This window comes from Pagrus pagrus (assembly GCF_965226575.1).
Source record: "Pagrus pagrus genome assembly, chromosome: 8".
Taxonomy (NCBI): domain Eukaryota; kingdom Metazoa; phylum Chordata; class Actinopteri; order Spariformes; family Sparidae; genus Pagrus; species Pagrus pagrus.
This window is the reverse complement of record NC_140192.1, coordinates 4,459,642-4,480,308: the sequence shown is the minus strand read 5'-3', so window position 1 is coordinate 4,480,308 and position 20,667 is coordinate 4,459,642. Positions and strand designations below refer to the sequence as shown.

General features: G+C 40.5%; 2 protein-coding genes across 2 annotated transcripts; both read right to left on the bottom strand.

Moving 5' to 3' along the window:
• Nucleotides 1-751: 751 nt before the first annotated feature.
• atp6v0a2b (ATPase H+ transporting V0 subunit a2b) lies at nucleotides 752-12,662 on the bottom strand. Its single transcript, XM_084359798.1, has 20 exons — nucleotides 12,068-12,662; nucleotides 11,718-11,796; nucleotides 11,237-11,334; nucleotides 11,007-11,144; nucleotides 10,766-10,863; nucleotides 9,386-9,512; nucleotides 7,861-7,943; nucleotides 7,623-7,716; nucleotides 6,808-7,020; nucleotides 6,190-6,340; nucleotides 5,519-5,658; nucleotides 5,237-5,382; nucleotides 4,947-5,037; nucleotides 4,346-4,464; nucleotides 4,036-4,246; nucleotides 3,799-3,918; nucleotides 3,581-3,700; nucleotides 3,349-3,466; nucleotides 2,535-2,706; nucleotides 752-2,440 (listed from the first exon to the last, which is right to left on the bottom strand). The coding sequence occupies exons 1-20, from the start codon at nucleotides 12,182-12,184 to the stop codon at nucleotides 2,338-2,340; spliced, it is 2,538 nt and encodes an 845-aa protein (XP_084215924.1). The 5' UTR covers nucleotides 12,185-12,662; the 3' UTR covers nucleotides 752-2,337.
• Nucleotides 12,663-14,824: 2,162 nt separating this feature from the next.
• tctn2 (tectonic family member 2) lies at nucleotides 14,825-19,867 on the bottom strand. The gene is made up of 18 exons (XM_084358923.1): nucleotides 19,741-19,867; nucleotides 19,425-19,538; nucleotides 19,086-19,156; nucleotides 18,720-18,921; nucleotides 18,528-18,628; nucleotides 18,215-18,414; nucleotides 17,998-18,118; nucleotides 17,750-17,903; nucleotides 17,579-17,662; nucleotides 17,370-17,492; nucleotides 17,207-17,281; nucleotides 17,006-17,104; nucleotides 16,771-16,888; nucleotides 16,582-16,685; nucleotides 16,306-16,453; nucleotides 16,008-16,151; nucleotides 15,824-15,912; nucleotides 14,825-15,163 (listed from the first exon to the last, which is right to left on the bottom strand). Exons 1-18 carry the CDS (start codon nucleotides 19,838-19,840, stop codon nucleotides 15,042-15,044), a joined length of 2,169 nt encoding a protein of 722 aa, XP_084215049.1. The 5' UTR covers nucleotides 19,841-19,867; the 3' UTR covers nucleotides 14,825-15,041.
• Between the last annotated feature and the right edge of the window lie 800 nt (nucleotides 19,868-20,667).

Here is a 20,667-nt window from a genome sequence, read left to right as displayed (position 1 = left end):
AACTACATCGTGCACCTTTAACCTTTTAAGAAATAAAAACTTTAACGAGCATCACTTTCTGATTAACCTGTTGGATGTTGCCACAGCAACCATCAAACCCCTTGAGGTGCTACTGAAGTTGAGGCACAGAGGAACATTTTCCCCAGAACGTTGACTGGAAGGCACCGATCTGTGCAGGTCACGTCTCAAACTGAAGACAGCTTCTGAAAACCTTGATCCTGGAAACCTCCTGTCAGAACCAGACTGCATTTTAATTGATCTTTAATTCAGTGTGGCTGCACATAACCAACCACACAACTGACAGATCACCTGACGATCATGATTAAAGAAACTGATGCTAACTTCATATGAATAAATGGACATTTATGTGATTTAACTGTAGTATATAATTTTAGATTTGTCAGCTTAACATGTCAATTTTAAATGCATCTTGTCATCGGTTTGTTTGTATTTGTTTTAATTTCCTCATCATTATGTTACTTTTCGAGGCGGCTGTTAATGAAGCGCTTCAGTTGTTTATCAAAAACTGATACATCATATGACAAATCCCTTGATCTCCTGGTATAACTGGCATTTTAATAATCAGTTATGAATCAGAAATGTACCAATAGATGAGTAACCATTTGGGAGAACTGATTTGATACACACTGGAGTCCCTCTCCAGTGTGTATCAAAGACTTTCGGTCAATCGTTTTGGTGTCGACTTGCTCGTCTGAACCCAGACGCAATAAGAAACGCAATTAAGAACAACTCAAACAAAAATACAATTTATTATTGACATATGGATGATTTTCTCAACAGAAGTAGAGCATGGAGTGTTTGTCAATGAAAAAATACAGTTCTTCATATTAAAATTAACAGCAAGATCAGGGCTGCGGCAGAAGAAATCTCAACAACCCTTCAGCCAACCAAAACCTTTAAATGTTAACTAATCATACTTCACTTGCTCCAATAAAACGGGGACTGCCACTTGTAACGTCAAAGATTCGACTTCATATCGTTTCACTGTTAAACTCGACACAAAAATGTGTGGCAGTATCTCACTGTGGCAAACTGAGTCCAGTGAAAAAGTGCAGACATCTCACTAATGTGACAATGATGCCATTTAAATCTCCTTTCCTCAGAAAAACAACCCAATTCCATACAATATTAACAATTCCACTAAATTAGCAAATACTACCAGCGGCTGATATTAGTACATAATTCAATCTTCTTCTAATAATACAGTCGAACTGTCGCTGTGTTGAATGTGGATGTCACGGGCTCCCAACCAGCAGAGCAGATGATTTAAGTTCTCCATGCATGGAATGTTAAAAGGTACAGAAAGTGGCAGACGCATAGGCAACACTGTGAATGCATACGAGTAAAAATCATATCCCATTGACATTCATATTTAATTCAGAAAGCAACATTTAAAATATAATAAATTAAAAAATAATTCTGTAAAAGTATTTACATCTCATTACACACCTGCCTGAGCACTTTTCAATACTGAAAAGTCAAAGATCCTTTGCAGTGTTTGTTGTTTTGTTTTTGTTTTTTTTACAAGGGAAACACAAGAGTCATACAGTATGCTGTCATTTGGTTGTACTTCTGTAAGGCAGTCAGTGCAACAAAAAGTTGAGCAAGAACTACAGAACGCAACCCGGAAAAGCTGGCTCACTAACCAGTGTATGGAGACCACACCTACCAAAACTGAAACTTGTGAACATACCGCACGAATATATACAATTATGCCTCAATTAATGCCAAAAATAACGAGATACAGAAGAAATGGAGGGAAACAGAAAATAATAAATAAGGATATATTTTCTTAAATATTATTCTTATAAAGGAAAGAATATTATTTAATCAGCAAATCCAATAAAAGAGACCAAAACCAGTACGAAATTTAACAAGCGTTAACCGTGTCGTCTCATACTACAAGCACATTTTTGACTATCAACTATTTATACGTTTGGTCGATGTGGTTCTCCATACAAGTGTCATCAACAACTGCTAACAATATATGCCTGATAAAATATGGGCCTCTCAAAATGTTCTGCAGTGAAGCGTACGGATTCTCGTACAAAAAACCCTTTTATACACACACACGTTTGTCAAAAGTACACTCTCTGTGCCGCTTGTGTTCTTGAGACTGTTGGGAGGGCAGCATGTTTCAGTCCAAACTTGGTTGAAGCTTCTTTACACGACAAATTGTTAAAAGACTAAAAAGAAAAATCAAAAATCACCTCATGACATCTCTGGAATATGTGTTTCTAAGCATGAAACCCTGCTGGCTTGTTATGGCTCTGTTTACCATCAACCAGCGCCAACAGTGTAACGAGATAAGTCTCTTCACAGTAAGCCGTCGTGTTCAAAGCTGGAGGGCAGGAGAGAGAAGGCAAAGGGGCAAAACTTGATTCCGGTCCCGCCGTAGAATTTATTCTGAAACTCCACCCTGAGGAGGAAACAAACAGCTGCTGTGAGCAAACGACAATGAGATGATTCAAGGCACTTTGGCAGACGTACTTAAATGTTTTCGGTTATCTTACCAGTGCAGCCGGAGGGCGTGAAGGAATGCAGACAGACCCTCCATGACCAGGAGGATGGACACAGTGAGAACGGCGAACAGGCCAAACACAGGCACCAGGAATAAAACCCCCAGGCTGGAGTCCATCCGTAGCCCCACTCGCATCACCATGGCCCACAGCACCTCGGACAACTCTGTGAACGACAAACAGAAAAAGTGTCTATGCCGGTTACTACAGCAAAAAATGTTGGGACACTAAATAAATAAATGTAAATAAAAACAGGATGCAATGATTTACAAAAAACCTTTTCAAGTATAATCATTGAACAAGACATTTAATGTTCCAGCTGATACACTTTTGGTTTTTGAACCACAGCTCGTAACTTTGTAATACTCTGGCTGATCTCAGGCCAGTCATTGGCTTTTATGTCCCTGGTCAATGTTAAACGACTTTGTTAGGAGGGACTGAAGACGTACTACACACTTCACTCCAAAAAAGTACTGACAGTTTTACAACTCTGAGTTATGTTCGAGAGGGGCGACGAGTACTTTTTTCAGAGTTTTTATCGGAGATATTAAATTAAATGGTCGTTTGGTTCTGCCTTCATAAAACAGCCCTGTAATCAGTTTTCCATTTAATTCTAATTTGTGATGTGAAATCAATTGAAACAGTTTATTATAGCTTGAAATCAAATGCATGATCACATTTTAAGCTGTTCTGCTTAAGAATGCGCTTTTATTGACTGTATAGCAACAGAAAGAAAGAAAAGAAACCCTGAAATAAGTTGAATCTTGCAGTTTGTAGTCAGTAGTCAGTCAGTAACAGTTATACTCACGGGCATGTGCCAGGCTCAGAGCCCAGAGCCTCAGGTAGGACGCTGTGTTGGAGACGCAACCCAGGCAGTACTCTATCGTGTGGATGGCCTGATGCAGAAGCTCATCTGCAAAGTCAAACTATTGCAACGAAAGACAAAACTCATCAGCATCACTGACAGTAACGGAAGAATGGTTGCTTATAAGGAAGTTTAAGCTGGACGGGTACTGATCCAGATGTTTGGCTGCACTCACCTCCTCTGTCGGGTGCTCGCTGCTCGAGGAGAGATCACTGTGACTGCTGCCCTCCTCCATGTCGTGAGCCCTCATCAGGTAGAGCTCCTCTTCACTATTACGCCTCACACGCTCATATCCCTAAGAACACACAGAGAAAGGAATAAGATTAGCATATTTACACAGTTGTTTCACATTCATGCAAATATTCACAGTCAGACATGCATTCAAACACGCACCCTGTACATTCCTAGGCGGTGGCTTCCATTGTGAAGCCAGTAAAGGTAGACTGGTTTCCCCAGGAGAAGGACAGGCACTGAAAGAACAGCAATGACCACCAAAAATATCTGCAGGCCAGTCTGGAAGAGGTAAAACAATGTTGTCATCAACTGTCTGTAGTGTTTTCCAACAGCATTAGATTTAATCTGTTGAGTCAGTGACGCTGTAGCAGGAATGGAGCTCTATTAGCTTCTCACCTGTCCTGGATAGAGGGGCTGCAATCCATCCCCCTGCATGAGGAACATGTTTATGAAGTGGATGAGGATGCTCGGGGCATGTCTGGAGTCCTTTGCAGAGAAGGCAAGCCACTTGTACAGTATCATAAACACCAGGTAGCCAAACAGACACAGCAGGAACAGGAGCTCAGGAAGAAATACCAAGTACAGGTTGTACTTCTTCCTAAAGTGCCTGTTTTTGTTGACAAAAATAAGGCAGGCGATTAAAAATCGTAACATCTAATGAGGGCTTTACAAGATAAACACAAAACAAAAACAAAGTGGTACTTACAGGTGATTATAAGTGCTGAGGATCACTCCGAAGCTCATGTGAATGATGCCCAATATCACGGACATCTTCATCTTATAGGAGTTCAGAAATGTGAGCCGGTTGGACGCCAAGTTCCAAATCTTCACAACAGAAAGAGGACAGACACTGAATTATAAAATGGTTTTGATTGGTAAAAGATGAACTGCTGAATGATGACTAACTGTGTAAGAATTGCAGTATAGTTTCTAAAGGGGATCTAGTGATTCAGTGACCGACATTATTCATTTTTACAACACAATTTGCATCCTAAATGCAAATAACCAACTGTTTAATAGTTGATCCAATCTTCTGTATCAGCACCAGAAACTACTGCTCCATGTTGGTGGCAGTTTTATATCCCCAACTTTTAAAGATCCCAAACAGTACTGTTTTCAGCATTTATGTAGGCACTCAAAAAATATGCTTGCGTACGTTTACAAGTGTAACTTTGTGTGCACATATCCTGGTGAAATCATACATTTCAAAGTGCTTTTAACTGTGATTGTGAGTATGATGAAGGCTCTGTATATGAGGTGTTACATGAGAAATCAATGTAATAATGTAATTCGTGCTCTCTGCTCACCGGGTCAATTCCCAGAGGGTACGGTCCCTTGAAAACTCCTGTAACATTTGGATCCAGAGTGAGAAAACGATTCCCACTCATATCCTCTTTCCTGTTGGGCACAAATCAAACCATCAGTGTCAGTAAAATGCATGTCGATACGAAACAAATCCACAAATGTCATCATGTCGTGCGTGTCTTCAAACAGGTACATTCAATTTCTCCACTGTAAAAATAACACTGATGCACTTCTGGCCTGCTTAGCTGTTTGTACTGTTACAATGAAGTCCTTTTGATGATGAAGTACTCACTTCCACCCCATGGCCTTCACACTCCACCCAGAACCAAAGATGTTAAGGGACTTTGAGAAACAGTCGTTGTATATCAGGCCAGTGTAGATGGAGAACAGGCCCATCATCAGGATGATGTAACGCCCCTCAAAGAACGTGTTCCAGATCTGCTCGAACACATCAAATCACTCAGTTACACTTCAGACACACTGTATGACACACACTGGCATTACTGAGGTCACATAAGGGAGCTTTCACATGAGTGTTAGTAAAAGAAAAAAGCTTGCTGGAGAACTCACTCACCTCATTTCTTGTGTTTTTGAGTTTGCGGTTGTTCTCGCACAGCACCATCCAGGTAGCAAACAGAGCCATGATGACTCCGTGACCCAGGTCCCCAAACATTACAGCAAACAGGAATGGGAAAGTGATGATTGTGAAAGGAGCTAGAGACGAGAAAGAGATCAAACAATCAAACAAAAAAATTAAGTGAAGTAAACCTTTAAAAAATATTCACATTATCAGGAAAAAAACAACATTAGGAGGTGGTTGGAAAGTAAGAAAGTTTAAACTTTCTGTGCACAAGACACAAAATCAAAAAATGAGGAACTGCTCCGGACAAGAAATCCATTTTCCCTCGTTACCCTCCTTCACATTGGCTGTCAATCAAGACCTTTAATGGGTCGCACTCTAATAATTCCCATCAACCAACAATTGCATGAAAACAGCAAAATACTGGAGCGCCCTGAGAGTTTTTAGGGTAGAATTTGCCTCTGTATCGGGTAATTAATGTGTACAAAATACTGATATAGTAACTTAAAACTCATTCATTACTTGTTGTATAGTTGTGTACGGCAATAACAATGTATAGTTGTAATAAAATCCCACAGCACACCTGAACTGTTTTGGGAACCACTGATTGTTTGTTTTGTGTTTTACATACAGACAGGGAAAAGGGGAAAGAAAGTCAAACTCACCAGGGTTAACCTCCCTGTAACTGCCCACTCCATAGGCATCCACAATGTTCTGGAAGCCAGAGGTAAACTTGTTGGTCCTTATCAGGGTGGGGGGAGTGTCGCTGGTGGGGATACGATTGACAAAGGAAGGAACGGTCGCTCCACTTTTTCTCTGAAATGTCAACGTCAAATCAAAATGTCAGCATCAACCGTGTCCTTCAAACATCTGATTAACTCTAAAAAGAAGGCACCAAAATCCAAAGATAAAACTAAACAAGAAAAAGACGTGGATATAATGTCTCTTTGTGGTTCAGCAGTATAGCCAAAAAATAATAAGTAAAAAGCCAGTTGTGGGGAAAAGATAAATAAACTACTGTAGGAACAGTGCACCTATTAATGTATCTTTATCCCAAATAAACACTTGGTCCTCCTCAGCCTGCACACTGAATGAACAGTGGCCTTTCAGTACCCTCACTAAACCAAAGAGAGCGAAATTAAAGCAATGCCTCAAACAATACTTGCGTTTATCCAAACAACGCCCCAGTTCATGAAGCAACTGCCGGGGTTAAATAAACAGAAGAAGAAAGCCTGGGGTGAAGCAACAGTCAAACAGAGCAACGCTGTTAAGAGCTTCCTCACCGATCCTTCTTCTAGGGCCCTCCGCAGCGTGGGAATATCACTGACAGGACACCACACCTCAGCGATCAGACACTTGTTAGTAACGTCAAAGCTACACAGGTTCAGAATATAGTAGATGGCCTTCATCTTCTTGACCTGGATGACCCAGGTGTAGACGGATTCTGAAGCCTTTATCAGGACCTGTCTCAGGTAGTCCTCTGTCCTGTTAAGTACCTAGACACGGTGACAGATAAGCAGGAATTTCAGTGTGGTAAATCATATTAAATGAGATTCATGACTGTGTAAATAAGTCAGACAAGAAAAACCAGCCAAGAACAGAGAAGGGAAGAAGAGGAGCACACATTAGAGGAAAAAAAAACTTGACTTTCAGCTGAAGCCTCATGCTGATCATGTGCTACAGGGGCCGAGTGAAATTCTATTTTTCAGTCACGGTGGGTTAAAGCTACCAGACGATTCACAGCGCAAAGCTCCAGACAGAAACTTGACTGAGCCTGTAACCACCAGGACTGCTTCACAAGGAGAACAATCGGGTTAATCTTTTAGAAAATCAATCAGCCATTCAATTCTGGTCTTTAGTTATTTGACTGTAAAAGAGCAGAGCGTACCAGAAATCCTTTGTGAATGTCATGGGTTTAACTAAACACAACCACCACCAGGAGAAGAAAACCATCAAGAGAGCTCATATTTTAAATGATCTAGCTTATATTTTAACAGGGAGATGACAGCAGTTAGTTAGAGTAAACAGCTGAACTACTTTTTCTGTTACTAATTAAACATCTGCGTAATCAGCTAGGTTAAAATGCAGTGAGACATACTGTGTGCAGGTCCTGAATGCGAGTTCTTAGTCCTTCCACCACATCGTTCCTCTCCTCGTTGCTACTGGGATAGGGGTACAAGTGACAGTGGTAGCTATGGAGCGAAAAAAAAAGGGTGTTATTCTCAACTCACAGCTACTAATAGTAAGGAGAGCAGAATAAAATACAAAACAAATATCAGCCCTATTTCCTGCTGGTAATAAAACAACGAGAGAATAAAGCATTGATGAATAATTACCAGTCACAGATCTTCTTCACTTTCTGGCCAATCTGGTCTCCCCAGTAAGAGATCAAAAACACTACGCATTTGGTCGGCTCGCCCTGCAGATATAAAATAAGAGGATGTAAGTAGACTGTATGGGCTGAATCACCGTGATGTCGTGTTAAACAGCAGCAGTCACTTCCAGGTAGACAACTGACAATTAATTTGCATTGTGGAGATGTGAAAGAGGCCAACTTGTTGATTTCTGCAACTAGAACATGAATGAATATATAGCAAAGCTACAGCTGTGCTTATTTCATTGTGTTGCTAGGATCTTTGATATCTACACAATAGGCAATATCTGTGATACATTGGTTTTCTACCTGGAAGTAATTGTAATTGTTAGTCTAAAGACAGGATTTTGTTCACTGTGCAGATTGTAAAGCTCACTGAGGCAACGTAATTTTGATTTTGGGTAATATGAATAAAATTGAAACCGACTTGAAATAAAGCTGGTCGATACTAAACGCAAAACCGAAAATAACTTGAGATTCATGGCTCGAAACAGCAGCCGAAAATCATGGCTTTCTCTACTCTCTTTTTAAAAAAAGCACAGAAGCATAGCTTGTAATTTTTTTCCTCATTTTCCCGTCAGTGAAAGTATGTCCTGACATTCCATCACTGATCAGTCGCAGCCCTGCGTGCCTGCCTTCTGGTCAGGCAGAGGAAATGGATAATTGGATTAGTGCTGTCACTCAACATGAATAGACAAGATAACGGCACTTATTGTTGATGAGAACAGCCAGAAGGACTGGAACAGACTTTACAACAGCTTCGCCGGTGTCATTTTCACTGTTGTCTCATTATTTAACAGATAAACATTCGGTCATAGTTTCAGATTTTTGCTTTTCTTCTTATCATTTACAATTCTCTTCGATCCTCCGTACTGTTTCTTAACTAACTCCGCTGTAGCAACACTACACAAAAAGTGACAATGATATCTTTAGTGATATTTAAAACCATGAACCACGTCATTACAATCAAATATGTGTTCGTCTCTAACCTGTTATAGCTAAATAATTAGATTGATACCAAAAGAAACTATGTTGGAGCCTCAACACTACACAAAACATGGTCATAACTTATATGCAACAGCTTATAAAAGCCTTCTATTGTATATCAACTTTGATCTAATCAGCAAAAATGATGGAAACAGTGAATAACGATTTATCCAACAAACGTTTTTATCACATGTGGAAACAGAAGCCTGATCTGTCCTTACAAGCACTTCTTGGATGAGGTCCAAAGTTTGTTTTCAAAGCAGTAAATAAATCATATTTACATCAGTCAAGTTAAGTTTAAGTTTCAATTAAAGTATCTGACATCTACCGAAGAACCCAACTTAGGAAGTAATATACAGGCAAATTATGTCATCCGTGCAAATGTTTCTTCCGCCTTCCCTCATGACATCCAATTACTGCACTTTAATGCGAGGAAGACACGACATAAGTAATTAAACTTTGGCACAAATCCACGACAATGTTAGCTTTGAGAAACGTACCGTGTCTGGATTTTCCAGATACTCATCAACCTCCGCATAGCTGAGGATGGTGAAGCCTTTACAAACTCTCCAAAGCATCCGCTCAAAGGCCTCGATCTTCACTCTCTGAATGAGCCCAGAAATGAAACTGCAAGAGAAAGAAGAGAGCGTTCACAAACAGGCTGAACATATCTGCATACTAATGCGTTTGAAAAGATCACAATTATGATACTGTGGCAGAAATTTCTGTAACCTTCAAAAAACTATTATAATTCAATATTCATCAACTCATGCATTGTTTGTCTTGCTTTCATAATAACATTTCCACAATCTAATGTTCTCTTTTGTGCAACAACATCTGAAAAGAAAAAACTTAATGAGAAATAAGATGAAATCCTTTTTCAGCCGGGCCTCAGCTCAACATAATACAAGCTTCCTGCCATAGCTGTGTTACTTCCTATATAGCGAAGTAGTGGCTTAGCGCCTTCAGAGATATGTGGCTTTGAGGTTAACAGTGTTTCCTTTGATATGACACGGTCACTTCCCATTCACCATCAACAAAACATGCAACTTCTCATGAGTATAAAATCAAAGAATAAGGTTTGTATGAGCTACATGTTTACAACCATTTATAAAGAAAACAAGTGTAAACTTAAACTTGTTCCCTGATAAATATTTATGATATCCTCTGGAAGTGTATGCATCCTGTATCTACTCGTCCTCTGTAATATTGTAAATTGATGAGCCAGCTTTGGTACTCTGATGTATTTACATATCTCATCATCTCAGGGGAATGGAAATGTGTGTTGTGGACTAGTGGTTGCCAACGCCTGGTGTTGCTGTTGTTGTTGCTGAGCTGTATTTTTCTTGGGGAATGTGAACTAACTGGATTCTCCAAAAGTCAGGAACTGGTTATTTAAAGAAACACCGGACGACAATCAAGGACAGCGTGAATTAAAGCAACTGAAACATGTAGTTCGTAGCTTGTGATATAATTCTGGGTTGTAAAAGTGAAAACTGGTACACCCTGGTGGACCTGGTGACGACAGTCAACTCTAAAATAAATCAAACTCCAAGTTCAACCCCAAGAGGGCATTCAGACCGGGTATCATCATCCGTCCAGAGGCAGGCAGCGTTTCACAAAGTTATATAATTTCTCCTGACTCAACTATTCACAAAGGTTGAGGAAGCGGCCCAGGAGACATGTGTTTACACACCGCTTTAAAGAGTGTGCTCACGTGCAGCCCAGACCACCTCTGAATGTGTCTCGGGCGAGTTCACACCTCTACTGAGCGCTGTCTATTTGTGATTAGGTTACCCAGGATGCATTTTGATAGCAGGTCTGAACAGCCTCCAACAGAAACGTAATGCTGATATGGCTAACCGAATTTCATCCCTTACCCCAGTTTGGCTCCTAGCCTCTGCATGCTGCTGTAATCCATCATTGTCTCTTTTTCTAGGAAGGGAAACTCCTCATACTGAACTTGTAGGGGCTCTCGCTGAGGGTAAAGACAAGATGCAGATCAAAATCAAGCCAAAGAGCAGATTCAAATTGGTGCATTATGAAGAATACTTCTTTGCCACACAAACAGGATATGTTGTGATGCCAGTGTGGGTGTACATTACAGAGTGACACACTTACCTCAGCAGATCTCTGCACAAAGTTGCGAGTGATCCGCAGCATGTGTGTGTACTCTGTCAGTTCCAGTAAATTCCTCTGCAGCTTCTCTTTATTCCTGGTGACTTCACCTAACTCCACTTCTAGCCTCTGCAGCTGCTCCTGTAAACAGAGAGAGAGAGAGAAATGAGTTGCGGTGACATCAGCATCAACATAAAAAATGATAAATGATGATACATAAGCAGATAACTAACCATTATAGCCATGACATGTTTGGGTAAAGGAGCCACTGGGTTCACGTCTCTTTCCGGTAGTGAAATGTCTGCTTTCTTGACCTCCCTCAGAAGATATCCTGTTAAAAAATAAAGACCGATCGTCTCTAATACACATAGAAAACAGCTCAAAAGATGTTTCAAATATTTCAAGTTTCAGGAGCAGCCTTTGGATTTAAAGCAAAGCCTCACAGTGTGATAGTGTCTTCTCTTAATCTAATAACAAAAGGTTTATTTAACCATTTCATTCAGCCGCATCTGCAAACCACCTGACATTAATTATGACTGTAGGGTCACTGGCGCTCAATTCAATTAACTCAGAGGGCCTTCTGTGGGCTTCATCTATTCCCGCTTTGTTTGAACAGCACCATCACAGCTTTGTCTTAATCCTCGCTGGGGCAAGATAGACTACATCTACAACAACATTTGCAGCCATATTAAAGAGATCAACATATACGCTCACCAAGAATCCTCTCCATCTCTTCACATTTCTTGATCTCGTTGACATGTTTTCGCTGGAATGCAGTGACACTGGGATTGAGCTGAAACAGGTGCAAGAGACACAGTCAAGGCATTGAATGATTAACAGATCATCTCATCGCTGTGGACGCCATCATAAACCTCCCAGTGCAAGTGCAAGTGCAAGTACAGGACACTTTACAGCAGCGTTTTACAGCAGATATGGTCTGTGGGGAAACGGCCATGTCAGCCTTGATATACAGCAAATGTCAGTGTGCGTACGATAAACAAACAGCACTTTCTCGAGGGCTTTCGACGTTACGAAACTCGGCAGTAACTTTCAAAGTGACTCACGTCTCTGAACTCCACGAGCCCCAGTTCTCCGAGCTCACTGATGCAGTCGTACGCCGACCCAGACTGCAGAAACAGCTGGGCCAGACACATCTCTTCACCTCGGAGCAGGGAGCTCATTTTGACAGTTCGCTCCGACTCTCTCCAGCTCAAGACGACGTGCTAACGTTAGCAAGCTAACTCGCAACGGTTTCCCCGTCAGTTAACAGCACGTCAGCGTCGGTCAGGCGAGTCCTTCGTGACGTGAGCGCTGTTCATCTTTCTGCTGCCGTGATAAAAAAAAACAATATCTAACCCACATTCACAGAAAACTTCAGCTAGCTGGCGTCACACGTTACAGCAGAAGGAGGCTGTTCCTGTTAGCTAATGAGCTAGCCGGGTGAGCGCCGTTGTTGTTGTTGTTGTTGTTGTTTCCTGGACGAAATACTTGTTTCATTAAAGTTGGACCTGAACACTGTACGGCAGCCGGTACCGAGGACGCTTATATCCAAAGATGTGGTCACAACTCTTCTCATAGTTTCTGAAGTCTGAGCAGAAGTCCGCTGGCCGCGTCCATAGTACTACACGTCACTTCACTCCACACTGTTGAATACGAGCAACTTCCACGGCAGTGAATATACCTTCGACCAATGAGCGCCGCCTCCCGGAGTCTGCGCAGTACAGACCCGCTCTGCAACATGGTGGCTCTGAGCCCTCAGCGCTGTCTGAAGGCAGATGTACACGCAGGCATGCAAAGTCCTCATCAGTACATTTAAGAAGTAAACTGCCAGAGCCGAATATTAATACTAGTCTGTGAAAGTCAGTGTTGTAAAAAAAATTACCTAAAAGTCATACTTGTGAAGTAAAAGTAACGATATATTGTTAAAATATACCGAAGTGAAGTTAGTTTTCAGTTCAGACCATCAATAAATTACCAGTGTTTGATTTACACAAATACAGTGTTTCTTTATGCTGACATGATGATATTAGTGAAAATTATGATAAAAATAATACTAAACTGATTTCATGTAGCACACTTATTTTGATTGATAATGGGTTATGTATTTATTTTTGCAACAATATTTTTATAAGACAACGGCTTTTTTAAAATAGCTTCCATGTCATGTGACCCAGTGACTCCAAACCAATGCCGAATTGTATTGGTACACAGGTCACATAGGACACACCTGTTTTTATTGGATTTTACTGCTTCTTCAATTTTATATGATTATTTATTATGAAAATTCAGTATTTCTTTTCAATAGCTTCCATGTCCTGTGACCCAGTGACTCCAAACCAATGCAGAACTGCATTACTAAATAGGACAAATAAAACACACCTCTTTTTTATTACAGATTACTGCTTCTTCTATTTTATATCAACATGTTAATCAAAATTCAGCAGTTGTTTTTCAATAGCTTCCATGTCATGTGACCCAGTGACTCAAAATCAATACCAAAATCTATCACTACACAGACCACATAGGACACATCAACATAGCAAAGCAGTTGTAGTAAACAGAACAACAGTTTTGAGAAGCACACTATGGGTTTGTTTGTTTTATTGTCAGGAGAATTATGAAGGATAAACAAATACAACTAAAATTCATATAAAATAGAAGATCAATATAGTAGTAATACAATTCAGCATTGGTTTGGAGTCACTGCGTCAAATTACATGGAAGCTATTGAAAAACAAGTGCTGAATTTTGATAATAAATATTCATATAAAATAGAAGGAGCAGTAAAATGTAATAAAAAACAGGTGTGTCTTATTTGTCCCTGCTGCCAACACTGGGTGAAACTGAGTAAGAGACGCCGCTGGGTGTCTCCGGAGTGAATGTTATGCCTACCTCTATCAAACTTTTAAACAAAGCTGCTTGAGGCTGAAGAGATTGTGCAATGGTTTCATGGTGTTTCTTATCATGGGGTGGGTGCAATATTTGTTATGGGCCATTTATTGTTATGACTAATACCAGCTGGTGCGGTTTTGTTTTATGTAATTTATTTTACTGTAACTTGGAGGCATTTGTGTGCGTAGCATTTGAGACAAATTTCCCCACAGGGACAATATCGTATTGTATTACAGGAACAATTTGTAGAAACTGGCATTTTTTATGATTTCCTGTGACGTAGTGAAGTGAAAAGTACATTAGTTTTCACCAAAATGTAATAGTGAGAGTATAACGTAGCAGAAAATGGAAATACTCATTTTAAGAACAAGTAGTTAAGTGCACTTAAGTACTGTGCGTGAGTAAATATACTAAGCTACATAGCATTAACAGTACAAGCTGTATTACAGGAAAGTCTTCGTGGTCTAGTCAGTTATATACTAAAAACAAATTTAGAAAAGGGGAGTAAAATAAAGTATCAGCAGTATTTATGGGCCAAACTAACCTGTTTGGGGCCTTCAGGGCAAATATTTTTGAATATCTTGGTTGTGTCATTAAGTGGGAGGCAGACAATGATGAAAAAGATGCATGATTTTTTAATGTTTGACCTGATTCAGTTGGATGATATATTGGTCCACTTTCAGCAGCCCTGGTGTGGAATCATGAGGCGCATCAGTGATGTTACATTTGGTGTTGTCTGTATAACGTTGAAACCTTAAAGGAAACCTAAAACTTGCATAACCAATGACCCTGGATTGAGCTCTGCAGCACTCCGTAGGAAACAAACTGATAGGTGGGACTGAAACCAGATTAGAGGATGTGCACAAGAGGCCTACCCACTTTCAAACCATCGCTAATGTTGTGATAAAAAGGGATAGAGCCTTTAAAAGTCATAAAAAAATATCTTTATTACAAAATGGTGCATCAATATAACTATTTGCATTCCCACAAACACATTATAAACATGTACAAACTATACTATTATAAACAATGTCAAATAGACAAAAGCTGTCATTACATGTCAGTGACATTTAAATACATCATCTTGTGCAACCTTTCATTCTCTCCACTCATGTTTGTCTGCTTCCACATTGTTCTCAGCATCTTCTAAAGAGCAGCACAGCTCCACGCCTGTCGGATTTGTCTCCATGGGGTCCCAAGAATTGAGGCCGTGACAAAGAAGAAAACCAAGATGAGGCCCTTAGCCAGTGACTGAGAATACGGTTCACCTAGGAGGGACAAAAGCAACAGAAAGTCAGGAGTGGATCTGTCAGTATCCATTGTCATAATTAAAGCAGTGTGTCGCAGGAATGTTTCGCAGCTGTGAATTATGGGAGTGGCTTTTTTTTGTTATTAAGGGTCCACCCACCAATCATCAATTGCACTTATTGTTGTACTTATTATTGTATTTCAGTGGTCAAGTTGCACTGTGGGTAATGTAGTAGGCACCATGTCTTAAAAAAGAGGAATGCATAGAATAAAACAGATGATATCTCTTGTCTGCTATATTGATTTTTTAACTGTCCATGATGAGTCCAACAGGAGTGGAATGCTAGACTGGCTTGCCTTACAAAATGTGGTGCCTACATTACCCATAATGCAACATGCAAGTCACATGCAGACTATACTACTTTTTTCACATAGCAGTAGTGCTCCTCAAGACCTGTAAACACACTTTAATGTGTAAAACTGATGAAGTTTCCTTTTAACCAAGTTATCGGCTGTCAGCTCTGATGGTGGAATAATGGAAATAATGAACCTGATACAGTGTTAAACTCGAATTATGACTTTTCACTGTAATTAATCTGTTTCTCCGAAATAACTGAATGATCAGTGGATGGAAATGATAAAATACCTATCAGATTTTCCAGGTCTATATAAATTCCCACCTGTGTAATACTTGGTGAGGGGGAAGGCGAGCTCAGGCCAGCAGACATCATTCCGGTTACAGTCATACTCTGTGAAGTTGATCTGAAACCTGAGGGGGGAAACGTCAAAAAGGAAAAAACGCACTCCAGGTTAGAATCAGTCAGGCCGCTCGTAGAAGTTATTCATTTGGCTGAAGTCAAGCACCTGGTTTTTGGTGGTCCCGTGTTGATTGGAATATCAGTAAAGGTGACGGAGGAGGTGATGGGGAACAACTGAGTCTCCATTGGGTCCACACAGGAGGAGACATCACCTCCTCCACAGTCCGGTGCCCAGGTGGACGGGCTGTAGCTGAAAAATGACCAAAATAAGCTTCTCAATTCACAAAGACGTATAATATTAATGGGAATCAGGACATTTTGTGACCTGTAATCATCAACACTTTCTTCTGAATAAGAATACAATTTACACGGTGCATTACAATGAGCATACACCTGTTACACACCTGACTTGCAAGGCCTGGATATCCCTTTGAGGTATGCCATCTACAGTGCCAGTAATAAGACTCCAAACATGGATATGCTGGTGGGATGGAATCCCAGAGCACGAACTCGTGTTGTTTTCCATAGTTGTGCTTGAGTTCAGTGTCACATCTGAAAGTTAGATGTTGTGTGTAACATTTAATTAGAACAAAAAGAAAAATAGTGGCAGAACGATTTAATGACACAAACATACATAGAGAGAACATTACATTAACTGATCCTTTGCACCATCTACTTACAGCTTATGTTCACCCAGTCCATCATAGTTAGGGAATCTGGATTTCCACTCTTTGCCACATATGTAGCTGTAACCAAAGCTGCCTGGAGAGAAGTAACAGTCTCCCTAAAGGAGAAAACACATTTTATTTCAGCACAAATACATACAGATATACAGTAGATCAAACATGAACTCATGCTGGGCCTCTCACCTCAGGAAGTCACACTGTGTCAGATTCTGTCCACTGACTGGCAGCAGACATCCTGATGTTGAATTCTCCCCAAACAGAACCGGTTTCTTCTCAGCAGTGGAACAGAATCCATCACTCACTGTAAGCCAGATCAGAAAATGGTGTTTTAGTCATTGTGTTATGATTAGAAACTATGTAATTCTATATCATGCTAGTAGTGGCACAGTAATCAACAACATGACTTAATGGGTTTTACCTGGTTTCCAAAGATTAACTGATGTCCTCTGTATTGAGCCTGTATTATTCTCCAAAGTGTCCACAATTCCAGCGATAACAGGCCTTCCCACCTGATAACCTGCCATTTAAAATATGTTTAAATGGTATAGAAAAAACAATAATAGCAAAACGGTTCGCTACATCAACGATTCTCAGAAAAAGTGTTTTATCTTGCTCGTACCTGGGTTTCCTGAGTTGGGCTCACCAGCAAATTCTCCATTTAGAAACTCAGCAGAATATCTTGTAGTCAACGCCACTGTTCAGGAGACACAACAGCAAAAATAAGCTAATTTATAGCAAACATATCTACTGACTATTTCTTGTGTTAAGCACTGGGTACTTACCGCTACTATTCAAAGTGATGGTCCCGACAGTGTGTGTCAGGGAGATACTTGTGATGCCGTTTCCTTTCCAGTAGATTTTGTAATCCAGCGCTAAGGTCACATTCTCACACAGCAGCCTCTCGTCTTCAGAGAAATATTCATCAATTTAAACATCACAGTTAATTGTCAGTTTAAGTTGTTTTATTGATGATGTGCTGTAATCTTCATACCTGAGGAGGCGACAGCATCTGTGCTTGAAATAAACTGACTCAAGTCAATGGCCACTTCCTCAGTAACGTCTACTTCAGCATCACCTGGAATACATCAAACACTAAAAATTAAAGACATTCAAAGAACCCACAATGTATTGAGGAAGCACTGCGACAGCAGGTCAAACATACCCCCTTGCCCATTCTTCACTTTAACTGTCAAATCCTGCGGTAGTGTCTGTAAGGGAGCTCCAGCTGGACAGGAGTTTAGCAGAGTTACACACTCCACTTTGAAATTCTTCAAAAACGCTACAGGAGCATGATTCACACAGCGCCCAAGCACTTTCTGTGGAACAGACATATACAAGCATTAGATGTTACAGCTTTGGTAACACATACAAAAGAATGTTAACTTAAAAAACAACATACACACAACTCACCTGGGGAATAGTGAAGTACGCGTCATTTACTGTGAAAATGGGACTTCCTTGAAGATAAACGTTATCTGGAAGTGGAGCTGACAAAATGGGCCTCTGAAAGGATGGGCCACGCTTAGATGTACTAGACAAATTAAAAGACAAAAGACTAATGATGAAAACAAGACACAAATATTAATAAATTAGAAAGAAAGAAAATGTATATTCACTCATTTCTCACATTGTGTCTCCCTGGTAAAAGAGCCCCAGGTAAGGGTTGTTTTCAGGTGGAGAATGAACACATAAAAATGGAAACCAGTCTGAGGAGTTTTCAGCAGACTGCACAGAGCACTGAAAATCTGGGGCAGGAGAGACCTGTCCACCAAAGGGCCCTGGGAGACAGTGGGACGCAAACAGCTTCAAAACCTCAGTGGAACAGTCCTGTTGAGAGTGAACGGGTGTAAGATCAGTAATTGTTAATTAATACATGAGGAAATACGTTCACTGCAGTGCATGCTAAAATGCTCTTGCAACATTGTGAGAGATGTAAATACCTTGTCACAGCAGCAGCGTACATCGCATGCTCTAAATGTAAGGTCACAGGGACAAGAGCCCAGCGTTTGGTACACTTGGTTTGGAATGACTGTTTTATTATCTGAAACGAATAGGAGATTTATATTTATTTGAAATGTGGAACATCCTCAGCATGACCCATTATGACGAGAAACAAGTTATTTTTGAATTACCAGATCCAGCCTGAGCAGGCACCAACAGGGCATGGATCTTGACCTGGATCAGCAGTGATGCCTGAGGTGTGCCGCCCACACAGGCGGACAACTGAAGCGTCTCCAGGACACACAGTGGCTTCGGACAGCAGTCCGTGTCCGTCTCATTCTCACCACACAAACGCAGACTTTTCTCCAGACTCAGCTGAACTCGAACTGCAGACTAGAAATGAAACATGAGGCATGAAGAAAAAAGGTCATACCATATACAAGCTTTAATAAATTAGTAGTGGGAGGTTTTATTTCCTATAAACTCAGTCTAATTACTTCTTGCACAACCTGTAAACGTCATGACAACTGCCAGTCACTGTACAATTGGCTTCCTACCTTTCCCACCTGCTCCCTTGTAAGCACCCACTGTGTTGCCTCAGCTACACATGATGGAGGACCAATGCTTCCTGTAACAGAAAACACATCAAATCCGTCCAAATGACAGATTACACAAGCACACAGTAGCCACATGATTGCCTTCCTGCTCTCTTTAACAGGAGGATGGTATACTTAAGCATCAATATATACTACTCACTTCACTGAAAAACATTTTAAAAGTGTGAGGTAATATTCTGGTAGCTATTAGAGCAATACACATCGCTGCAGGGGAAAAACATGTCAGTCTACTAGTCTGCATACAAGCAGATGCAGCAGGAGGTCTTTATAGCTCTTTACCTGTCTCATTGGACGGAGAAACCGTCCTCAGATTCAGAGAGATGTCCGACGTGTTTCCCAGCAAAAGTGCACTGATCTTTGGTCCAGTTGCGGTCAGAAATGACGGCTGGAAAACTGTTCAACATAAGGGTGACATTTCTGTTTACTGCTGAACGTAATAGCTTCATAAAAACACGCTAACGAAAACAGGTTTGTCTTCTAACTAGCTCTTAGCTAGCCAGTTATTTCTTTAGCATCGGCTAGGTTAGCTCGCGTAACGTTAGCTCTGGATAAATCATGCGTAGTTATGATAATAATAATAATAATAATGTCTTACCGACAGTTTTTTGCGTGTGAGCCAAGGAAATGAAGAGTAAAACACATGTTACCAGGCGTGAAATATGTGAGGAAAACAATAAAACAACCACGTTAGCCATTTGATTCACTTCAGACGATAGTCGACATATTGGTTGTCTTGGCAACGCAGATTTCAGCGAATCACAGCCTCGGAAAGTTCTTGTTCTGGAGAAACAGGAGACAACGCGCACAACAGCGACCTCGTCCGGCCTGGAGGGGTAGAGGCGCACAGTGACTGACTCACAATGAGAAACATCCTCTCAAGACAACAAAGTGTCACAAAAACATGGTTACTGGCAGGGCCGCAGCCAGGATTTTAAAATACTGAGGCCCTGCCCCCCACCCCCACATCGAGAGCATGTTGAAGACTATAGTATAAATCTGTGCATTACTCTGCATTTTAAAATGTTTTGTTTTATATGCCAAAAAATAACTTTCCAAAAAGATTATTTATAGGTTTTCTTGATAAGCCCTGTTAGACTAGCAGATAAATACTTCACAGTCAACACAGTTCAAAATATTTGCACTTCCAAAAAGACCTTCTCTCTTGAGAAATCCCTTTAAAAAAATTGAATACATGAATGATCTCAACAATATTTCTTGATATACGACTTAGCTGAGCTTCTTACAAAACCTGAAAATCATCTAACAGCTTCTCTTTCCGATAAGCATATTAAAACTCCAACTCTACCATCAGGTTTAAGATTTTTTGTCCATCCTTTTTTGTGATGCTGAACCTTGCTGCAGTGCTACTTTGATGGCTGTGCATGTCGCACCACAGTCCTTCACTCAAGTTACTACTTATTTCAACTTCACCCTCGTTCACTGCAAAGCTTTAGAAACAGATTACAACTTAAATGTAAATGTTACACTCCATAATTACCATTAGAAGCGTTCTCAATAAAAA

Coding starts and splice junctions, on each gene's coding strand:
- atp6v0a2b (XM_084359798.1), bottom strand. CDS start 12,184: ATGAGCTCCCTGCTCCGAGGTGAAGAGATGTGTCTGGCCCAGCTGTTT. Junction 5,038..5,236: donor GTGAAGGCCATGGGGTGGAA/GTGAGTACTTCA, acceptor TGTGCCCAACAG/GAAAGAGGATATGAGTGGGA. Junction 2,707..3,348: donor TCTGAGCCTGGCACATGCCC/GTGAGTATAACT, acceptor TGTCGTTCACAG/AGTTGTCCGAGGTGCTGTGG.
- tctn2 (XM_084358923.1), bottom strand. CDS start 19,840: ATGGCTAACGTGGTTGTTTTATTGTTTTCCTCACATATTTCACGCCTG. Junction 18,119..18,214: donor TTTTACCAGGGAGACACAAT/GTGAGAAATGAG, acceptor TAATTTGTCTAG/TACATCTAAGCGTGGCCCAT. Junction 17,105..17,206: donor GCCCAACTCAGGAAACCCAG/GTACGAGCAAGA, acceptor TTTAAATGGCAG/GTTATCAGGTGGGAAGGCCT.